The 10407-nt window shown below is 40.1% G+C and overlaps 1 protein-coding gene and 1 long non-coding RNA gene across 2 annotated transcripts in view; both read left to right on the top strand.

Moving 5' to 3' along the window:
- The window catches only part of LOC107686868 (uncharacterized), a 2483-nt gene extending 1812 nt beyond the window's left edge, over positions 1-671 (top strand). Inside the window, exon 3 of the long non-coding RNA XR_001634073.1 lies at positions 447-671. This is a non-coding gene — a long non-coding RNA (uncharacterized LOC107686868). The remainder of the gene's footprint in view (positions 1-446) is intronic.
- Positions 672-750: 79 nt separating this feature from the next.
- Positions 751-10407, top strand: part of LOC107686854 (G-protein coupled receptor 126-like) — a 15714-nt gene continuing 6057 nt past the window's right edge. The window contains exons 1-10 of the mRNA XM_016484007.1: positions 751-974; positions 1188-1332; positions 5934-6044; positions 6177-6302; positions 6396-6442; positions 6533-6659; positions 6778-6869; positions 6981-7249; positions 8389-8485; positions 8629-8909. Of these exons, the coding sequence (XP_016339493.1) occupies positions 751-974; positions 1188-1332; positions 5934-6044; positions 6177-6302; positions 6396-6442; positions 6533-6659; positions 6778-6869; positions 6981-7249; positions 8389-8485; positions 8629-8909 (1519 nt within the window). The remainder of the gene's footprint in view (positions 975-1187; positions 1333-5933; positions 6045-6176; positions 6303-6395; positions 6443-6532; positions 6660-6777; positions 6870-6980; positions 7250-8388; positions 8486-8628; positions 8910-10407) is intronic.

Below are 10407 nucleotides of genomic sequence, written 5' to 3'. Positions count from 1 at the left end.
TTGTGACACGAGGGGCACAAAAAAAAAAAAAAAAAAAATGGGACCAGATTGAGAAGAAAAGATATTAACTGCAAAAATACTTTAAGAATTTAGGTGAAGAATTAGGTGTTAAACCAGAAATTAAACCATCAGGAACACTTTAGTCTCAAGAGCCACCATTTCCTAAACCGCAAACTTCCTGGAGTCTATAGAAGTACAAAATGTCAGATTATCAGAGACTTTGCTAGGGCAAGGAATCCTGAAATTGGCTGAAGTGTTGTGAAATACATAGGAAACCCCCCTTTACAGACAGATAACCCTAATGACAAATTCCCCATGTGACAACTAGCCCCGGTCTCCCCTACAACAGAACTTAAATCTCTTTTAACTTAACAACAGAACTTAAAGCTCTTTTAAACACTTGCATTTCACTGTGTAATTGTGTATTTTCTTTTTGTCATGTCAAGCACATCTAAAACTGATGAATAAGACAATGGAGATGAGAATCTCATTCGCATCTAGACCCAACGTTACTGTTTCGGACACTGCGGAACAGATACTTTGTTATTCAACAACAAATTTGTGTTATATTGAGTGCTCCTATCATGATTTCTTTGCAAACAAAAACTTTACACAACCAGAAACATTGAACCTGGCAATATATTATCAGGATAACACGAGAGTTGACTTCAGTATAAGTAAGTAAGGATTATTTTCTTCCATTAAATTTAACCAGTTACACAACAGCTTTATAAGAAATGTGCATTGAGTATGATAACTTCTCAGAACATTAACTTTTCCTTTCATATATTAATTGTAGATCAAACACCAAGCAAATGTATTGTGGTAGATTGCTTGCCTGATGACATAAGTAAGCTCCTGAAAATGAAAGAGACACAAATGAATATGCCACAAGACATGAGAAACATTCTCAATATTAAAGGAATGTGCAAAGATGTGATCTTCAGTGAAACTGTTGTGGATAACTACATTCGGTAAATATAACCTTGTTAAAAATTTTAAAATGCACAATTCTTTCAGTGGACATTCAGTGGTTCCAAACTCTGTTTCTGGAAGCACCTAACAATACGTCAGGTGTGTTTGATTAGGGAATGTGCCATTTTGTGGCGGTCTCCAAGAGCAGAGTTGGAAACACTGCTTAGACTTTTTTGGCTTTTTTGTTTCATGTTTATCTCCCCTTTGTGCAGAGTGGAAAGGAAAGCCATCCACAACATTATAAATATGAATATTTCGGAGCAATCCAAGAACTACTATCATGAGGATCTTTCCATGATTGTGGTTAAGATGAATTTAAACACGACAGATGATTTTGTACCAATCGCCACTCCAAGCGTAAGACTCTTGCCCCATACTATATATGCCAAAAGTCCAAGCTGACATAATTCTGTAAGCTACTAAACTGCTGTAAGTGATTTCTACAACGCCAGCAGTGCCCTTGGAAATATGTTTCCTTTTCATTTTTGTCCATAGGGACTTTAAAAAAAAATTCAAGCATTAAGCAAACTAAGCAGCTCTGAAGTGAATCATATCATTACAAACTTTGGTTTGAAGAAAAAAAAAACATCTCACAAAAATACAATTGTACTTAGCAAGTTGGTCTTGCATGACCAAAATAGCTGCTCAAAGGCATTGCCAATATAGTTGCTGTAATGCCCGGAAGCAGTAGTGACAACAGGAGGAAATGCAGATCTAGTTGTAGTTTGATTCATTAAACAAAACAAGCAAATGCCAGGAGACAGACTAGGCAGGATCACAGGTGTCTACACACATTTAATAACTGACAAAGAACAAGTGAAACACAGAGGCTTTACACAGGACTAACAAGCTGACACGGTAATAAGATAACAAGACACACCCGGGGAGACTAATCAAGGGAAACTGACTACAAAGACAGCACAGGAAACACTTCAACATCTAAGTCCAGAGAAAACACAGGGAACATGTAAAAGCTGTGGACTAAAATGACTTTCCTCAGCTTGTGAATGTGTAGTTAACAAGATTTCTGTTAAAAATGGAAAGTGTGGCCTGTGATAAGATTTTCTAACACCAGTCCAGAGTGCATTAAGCACAATTTATGCATACTGCATCTGTCATATTTGAACATAACACATCCTAATAATAAAAATGACTAAGAACAACATTAGGCCTGTTCTATCTCATTACATTCACAGTGTGCCTTTCAAGGAAAGTCAGTTCACTCGGTGGCCACATTGGCAATGCCTTCGAGCAGCTATTTTGGTCATGCAAGACCAACTCTTGTCTATTTAAAAGGCGAAATACCAAAATAAAAAAAAACAACAAAAAAAAAAAACACTTTTTGCCAAACTCACATTTCAAAAACATTTTTAAATTATCAGTAAAATATGACATGAACTGTATCATAAATGTTGTTTCTTTCAATCAGATAGCATTTTAAAAAGCGCCCACCGTTACATTTACATTGTTGCTGTCAGTACTAATAGCCGTTTCAAAGAAGGTCAACTGGGTCTCCATTAGGACCCCAGTATGCTAGTACGTTGTCAGGATTATGGACTTGATTTGCCCCTGCTTCTGTTTCAGTGTTCCCTTATTTGGACATGTTCCTGTTCTTGTTGTCTCATTATTAGTTGATTCCCCGCACCTGTCTGTCCCTCGTTAAGTTTAGTATAAATGTGTAGTCTGCCTCATGTTTCCTTGTTGGGTCTTGAACGACTTCCTTGTGCTCTGTGTCTCCCTGTTGGATTATTAAAGACTCTCATTTTGTGAAATCTCCACGTCTCCTCGTTCCTCCCGTAAGCAAAGTGTGACAGAAGACCCGACCGAAACAATTACCTCCGTGTGTCTACCCTCCGTTTTTGTTTCCGTTTTTTTTTCCTTCAGTGTTTTGTTTCCGTTGTGTTTTCCATGGATCCCCTCTCCCGTCCGGAGTACCTCCTCCTCCTGCTGGAGCAGGGGGAGAGATCACTCGAGGGCCATACTAGACTGTTCCTGGTCCTCGCTGCTCTAACCAGCTACCCGGACGACGCAATCTGTGCGTTCTACGACGCCAGTTTAAACATCTCGTGCAGAGCGCTGTCGTCTGAAGATGGTCCTCGAGCGAATTTCGCCACCTTTGTGGAGTAGACACTGGCGAGACACGGATCCCCGTTCACCATCTGTCCCAAGGGGGATCTCGCCAGTGCCACTCCGGACCCAATGCCCAGCCCACCATCTCCCCACTGCGCGGAGCGCATGCCCGAGCACACCGCTGATGGAGAGTCGGAGCCCGCCGCGACCGACGAGCCATACCCGCATGGAGCGGAAGAGCTGAGGATCGCCGCGGAGCCAGAGCTGCTGATGACGTCAGTCAAGGTGTGTGAGCCGGCAACAACGCCCGCCACAAGGGAGAAAGCCGCCGACGGTGTGAGCGTGGAGAGGAGCTCCGCCCCCTGCACCGTGGCTGAGGGTGAGCTGTGTATGGCGCAGCGAATGTGCCACACCAAAGAGGAGAGGGCTCCCATTCCTAAGTTCTGGCCTGAAAGACCGGAGGCTCACAAATGCCCGCCCTCCCATCCGCTCCTGCCTCCTCCTCCGCTGTCGTCTGGCAGCCCCTCTGCTCGCCCTCAGGCCACCATCTATGCGGTGCGAGTTCCGCGAGACTGCCATCCTCCAGCGTCGCAGTGGTTGGAGTATCCCTTAACTCCGCCTCCAGCCTCTGGGCTCTGGGCTCCGGACTCCGCCTCGGCCTGTGGACCCGTCGGCTCCTCAATGGCTCCTAGCTCCCTCCTCTCTGCCGTGGCCCGGCAGTCCACTAGCTCCGCTGGGCTCCCTCGTTCCTCCGGTTCCGCCTTGGTCTGTTGTCGACCATCCTGCGCCTCGGGACTCCACTCCTCCGGCTTCGCCTCGTCCCTCCAGCTCCGTCAGGCCCTCCGGATCCTCCCCGTTGCCCTGGCTCATCAGCTCTCCGCCTCCGCCTCGGGTTCCTCCACCACCTGCTCCACCGCCGTTGGTCAGCCCCCTGGAGTCGGCGGTCATTCCTCCTCCATGGCTCCTCCCTCCGTCGGCTCCACCATGGGCCGCCGTTATGGCTTTGGCCTGGGTCCTGCTGTGCTCCTCCTGCTCCGGGCCCCTCCTGTCTCCTCTCTGGCTCCTCCCTCCTTTGTTGCCTCCCTGGTCTCTGTCTGCCGGCCCCCTCGCGGGTGCCCGTCCTCCTCCCGAGCCTCCTCTTTAGTTCCCACCCGTTCCATAGCGATATGTCAGGATTATGGACTTGTTTTGCCCCTGCTTCTGTTTCAATGTTCCCTTATCTGGCCATGTTCCTGTTCTCGTTGTGTCATTATTAGTTGATTCCCCGCACCTGTCTGTCCCTCGTTAAGTTTAGTATAAATGTGTAGTCTGCCTCATGTTTCCTTGTTGGGTCTTGAACGTCTTCCTTGTGCTCTGTGTCTCCCTGTTGGATTATTAACGACTCTCGTTTTGTGAAATCTCCTCGTCTCCTCGTTCCTCCCGTAAGCAAAGCGTGACATACGTATTTTAAAAATGTTTTTCTTCAATATGCTAGTATGTATATTTAGCAAAATAGTCTGTTCATAAGCACCACCAAGTCAAAGTTTCGTGTAATAAAAGCAGCTCTGGGCATGTGACAAAATGGAAAACCTCTCCATAAAAAATGTTTGTTTTGAATGTTTGTGTTGGTCTGACTCTTAACAGATGCATGATTCATTCAAATTAGAATGTTTAGCACAGCAAAATTTTGCCCCGAACATTCATCTTGATGTGAACAGGGCCACTGGGTGCTAGGTTTAGGGGGTGAGAAGTGGGCCTTCATGATTTTAACAAGTCGGGTGAAGTGGTTGGAAAACTAAATTTCTAACTGATATGCACTGCTTCAAGTGAGATGACAATTGTTCTGCACAGCATAGCATATCAGCAATTCAAACACACCTGTACTGATTAATGCCATATAGGGAGCTGATTGAGACACATCGTGACTATCGTTTCTATGGGAATCTGAGCTTCTAACAGCAACTGAAGTGACTTTGTCAACTGTCGTTTGGCTCTTTTATTTAGAAGGCATGACTTCGTTTACAAGACATGCCATATTGTGCATTTGATTATGAACATTCGAACATCGCTTGATTTCACACTGTTCAAGTCTGGCACCGCAAAGTGGGGTTAACCCCAGGTAAAATATGGTGCTAACCCCACTACTAAATTACAAGTGTGAAACATTCCCTTACCAGGGGTTAAAAGCAGGGTTTAGAATGATGATCACCTGTGGTGCCTATAGTAATACAAGTACACTGTCTTGCTATATAAGTCTTTGGAAGTATTCTTGCATACTGGCAGCTCTCGTAAATTGCTGGTCTCTTTACAATTTGCCTGTCTATTTGAAGATAAAGTCCTCTTTATACACCTTTGCCAGAAAATGCATGATTACTTCAACATTTTTTAACTTCGGCATAATTATGTAGCCCCTTGTTTGTAAAGGTGCAAACAGTTGAAGGCCAGATTTTGGGTCATTTCCATAATATGAAAGAATGATCAAATTTTGTGAAGTAATATAGAACTACATCATTCATAATAAGCAGTTATTGGCTATCACAGACCAATGCCTCCTATGCTCTCTGTCAGACAGGAATGACATTTGATGTAATGCATAGTTTTATTACGGCTGTATATTTAATTTATTTCCTGAATGCATATGTTTTTACTGAAAGTGTGAAATGGCATTTCGTAACTCTTGAACCTGTTTTTCCATCCCAATTTTAAAGGGATTAAAGGGCCTGACTGAATCACGCCACTGTATTTTATGGGTGATACTCCTAAAAAGAAATGGCTTACAGCAGGTTTTTGATAACATCTGGTTGCAGCTTAATTTCTAAACAATGTAGATCATATATAACAATGTATAGAACAATGTAGCATATACAAGCATGTAAAAGTTGCTGACTTTTTTTTTTTTTTCTTTTAAGGTATTATATGTTGATAAAGTAGCTGATATACAGATCCCGGTTGAGCCTTTCAAAAATGGGAACCAGACCAAAATTGGCATAGTTACGTACGATTCTGATCAGCACTTTAAGGTTCAAATCACACCCACTTTTAATGTTTCTATTGTTCTGTCCAGTGTCATAGTGATTAGAAAATTGTGATTATTGTCACACAGTTTCTTAATTTTACAGTAAGCAAATCAGCCTATGGTCTTTTTTTTACAGCTTAAAGTGAGAAATAAAAATTTTACCTCCAAAGTCATACGGATTGAAGTCCCTGGATGTGACATTAAAAATTTGAACAATCCACTTAAAATGAAATTCGAACTTAATTACACAGAGACCACATCTGTAAGTGTAACTTGGGATACAATTTTAAATATTTGCAAATTGCCTAAAAATGTCCTGCTAATTATGTATTTCTGTTTGTATTTATATCTAAAGGACTACTACCTTTCCTGTCAGTTCTATGATGAAAACGGTACAGTAATGTTTAATGGTTTCAATGAACGATGATCTTATATGAGGCACATATGTCCTTTAATGCTGTACTGAATTTTGTTTACTGTTACAGACGGAAGCTGGAATACAGACGGCTGTCTCACCAACAATACCAGTGATGTTGTGGAGTGCTCCTGTGACCATATGACCCCTTTTGCTGTGCTTCTAGTGAGTACTGAGCCATTCATTCAGGCCATTACTAAACGTGTAAGGTAGCAGAAACCATGCTGTGCTGATTCTGTTTTAATTGAATTCTCTCCTTCACTACCACATTTCCTTTATCTCTCCCAAACTCTAGGCTGAGGTGATAAACATTGATGGAAAGCATTGGGAAATCTTGTCGTACATCAGCTATGTAGGCTGTGGTCTGTCTGCGTTCTTTTCTGCCTCTACTGTCTTGTCGTTCATTTTCAGCAGGTGCTGTTCCTTCTGTTATTCATATAAACGTGTATATAATCTGTGCTTTGATTCACATTATTGTTAATATAAAAATTGAGTTTTCAATAAAGATTATATGTGTTTTTGCAGTAATGCAAGGGCAGAAGTGTCCAACAGCATCCACGTGTCTCTGAGCGGCGCTCTGTTTCTCCTCAACCTGAGCTTCATGCTCATTGAGTGGGCTGCCACACTGACAGTGAAAGAAGTGTGTGTGTTTATTGCTGTGACTTTACACTACAGCCTGCTGTGTTCTTTCACCTGGATGGCTATTGAAGCCTTGCACCTCTACCTTCTTCTCATCAGAGTCTTCAACATTTACATCAGACACTACATGGTCAAGTTGTCCCTGATTGGATGGGGTGAGCATCAAGACAAACTGCATAACAACATAAAAAACCATAGCAGCCAAAATAGACATGCAGGATGCATTAAAGGGATGCTTCACGTAACGATGAAAATTTGAATCTCAAAATGACATTTAAAGGAATAGTTCACCCTAAAGTAAAAAAGTGCTGAAAATGTACTCACCCTCAGGCCATCCAAGATGTAGATGAGTTTTGTTCTTCATCGGAACAGATTTGGAGAAATTTAGAATTACATCACTTGATCCTCTGCAGTGAATGGGTGCCATCAGTATGAGAGTCCAAACAGCTGATAAAACATCTCAATAATACACAAGTAATCCACACCACTCCAGTCCATTAACTAACACAGTGTGAAACAAAAAGCTGCGTGTTTGTAATAAACAAATTCCATTATTAAGGTGTTTAATGCATCGCTTCAAGCCAAAATACCAGCCTATAATCCATAATAATGCTCCTCCAGTGAAAAAATCTATCCGCTGTTGTCGTCTCCCATCAAAACAGAACTGTTTTGGTCTGTTTTCGCTTGTAAACAATGCTTGATCTGTGCACATTTCTCTCCTGATTGATACGAGACCACATTTTTTTCTGGAGAAAGAAATATTATGGATAGAGAGACTTAAAATGTGCAGCTTTTTGCACAAGACGTTAACTGATGGGCTGGATCTGTGTTGATTACTTGTGTTACTTTTTGCTGTGATTCCCGAAACTTATTAACAACTCAAAAATAAACATTTTGTCATAATATATTCACATTCATGTTTTTCCAAACCTTTCTTTACTTTGCAGAGCACAAGAGAATATATTTTGAAAAATATCTCACTTTTAAGTCCATATAATGAAAGCCATCCATCCATTAATTCTGTAAACCGCTGGTCAAGTGAGGTCAAGGCAAATTCATTTGTATAGTGTTTTTCACAATTCACATTGTTTCATCATATGTATGTACATGCTTTATTTTACAAATATGATCAATAAGGGTCCAGTGTTGCCCATTAAATAAACAAAAACTGTTGAAACATTCTTCAAAATATCTTTACATGTCATACAGGTTTGAAACAACATGAAAGTAAAAAAAAAAAAGATAAAAGGATAATGTTTAAAAAAAAAAAACTTTGATCTTGTCCTCTTGACAGGAGTCCCTGCTGTTATTGTTGGAGGCTTGCTGTCAGCTAATAACATTTATGGGATCAAGGAGATGGCATTATCTGATACGAATACAACAAATCAAATGTAAGTCTTCACATTGTAACTTTGCATTAGACACAGACAAATGTTGTTAAATTATGTAGCACTCTTTGCCGGTCAATCACAGTCAAATGTACGTATGAAGTACAGGTTGCTCACATTGTAAAACCTTCTTTTGTCCAATACAGTTGCTGGATCAGAGACCCTCATGTCCTGTATGGCGTGAACATTTTCTACTTCTCCATCGTATTCCTGTTTAACTTAGGAATCCTAGTCACGGTGTCCAGACAGATCTTTAAGCTACGACATGTGGGCAACAGGCATGGCAAGATGCCAGTTTGGAAGGATGCTGGCACAGTGCTGGGCCTCATGTGTCTCCAGGGTACAACATGGGGTTTGATCTTCTTCAGCTCTGGATATATCAACTACCCAATACTCTACCTGTTCTGCATCTTAAACTCAATGCAAGGTAGGTTTACTCAGGGTACAAGAGAGAATAGGTGGGTTGATGACATACTAGAGAGTTTATGATCAAATGTACAGAAATGTACAGTACTCTTAATGTTCATGTTGGTTTCAAATGGTTTTTCAATCCAAGTTTAAATGTAAATTTGACTCTAACCATTGGGTACAATGTATAAACTATTTGCCTTACATCTTAAATAGATGTGAATGTACAGGTTAACAACATTTTTCAATGTAAAATGCATTTTTAGAAATTTCATTAATTATAAATTCATGACTATGATAAGTCTTCGGAGAGTCCTAATTTCCAGGTTTATTTGTATTTTTCCTGCACGTTGGTTGTACCACATGATCTTGTGTGTCAAACCACATGATTTGGATTTGACTTTTCAAATATTAATAAGAAGTCTCGCTAAAATATTACACCAAACAACTTAATATTTTCATCATTCTTATTGTATCACCCTGACATTTTTGACTTTATGCTCCCCCACCCCCACCCCCAAAAAAAACAAAAGTAATTTTAATACTCATCATAAAAGAGGTGTGTTCAAGTCATGAACGTCATGTCATTGATAAAGTGATGTGATCTTCCTTGGTTTGTTCTGGTCAGGTGAACAAGACCAGGGGAAAAAACGAGGCAGAGATATTAGTCACATCACAAAGATACGTCATTATGCGAAACTCTAGCATATTGTTCTGCTACCAAAGGACAGTTAGGGTCAACACAAGTCTACCCTTACGAAAAATAAGTTTATTCAAGTGTGCTATTAGTATACTTCTTTTAAACTAAAAATAGGAAAGTATACGTTTAGTCTACTTTTTATGTACTTCTCAGAAATGGGCTTTATGTACTTCTCAGAAATATACTTAAAATTACATTTTAGTATACTTGACTGACTTATACTTATACTAAATATATTTTAGCTATAATTGTGCTCCTAGAATCCGTGTTTTCATTGTTATACTGTAGGGGGTGCTAGTACACATCTTCTGTACAGAATTTCCAAAAAACACAAGTGAAGAAGAAACCGAAACAACAGATGCTTCCACATGTATTCTAACACGATCATCAGACATAAAACAGTATCAAAACTATGTAACATTATGGAATAAAATATCGACCAATGAAGAGGTAATAATGACTGTCAAGCTTTGGGGTGTTGATCGACTTTATCTACGTTTTGATTATCATTCTGAATCCAATTCATAGACTTTTTTCAGCTTTTTGTTCAAAATGTTGTTTATTTCTTTATTTTTTATTTATGAAACTTATCCACATTCAAGTGTTTAAAAAAAGAATGCATGAAGCTAGAATAAAATGTTTTTGTTTACAAGCAGATACCCTGTTCTTTTGATGTTTTGTATGTTCAGATATTCATTAACAAAATATATACAAATTAATACCTAAATAGGGACATAGAAGTATACTTAAAGTATGATGTAAAGTTAACTTAAAGAAAACTTACGAGTATACTTGCAGTATAAAACTACTAAACTAG

Source organism: Sinocyclocheilus anshuiensis, unplaced genomic scaffold (assembly GCF_001515605.1).
Source record: "Sinocyclocheilus anshuiensis isolate Anshui unplaced genomic scaffold, SAMN03320099.WGS_v1.1 scaffold773, whole genome shotgun sequence".
NCBI classification, from domain to species: Eukaryota; Metazoa; Chordata; class Actinopteri; order Cypriniformes; family Cyprinidae; genus Sinocyclocheilus; species Sinocyclocheilus anshuiensis.
Note: the sequence above shows the minus strand (reverse complement) of the source record. Positions and strands in the feature narration are given on the sequence as shown.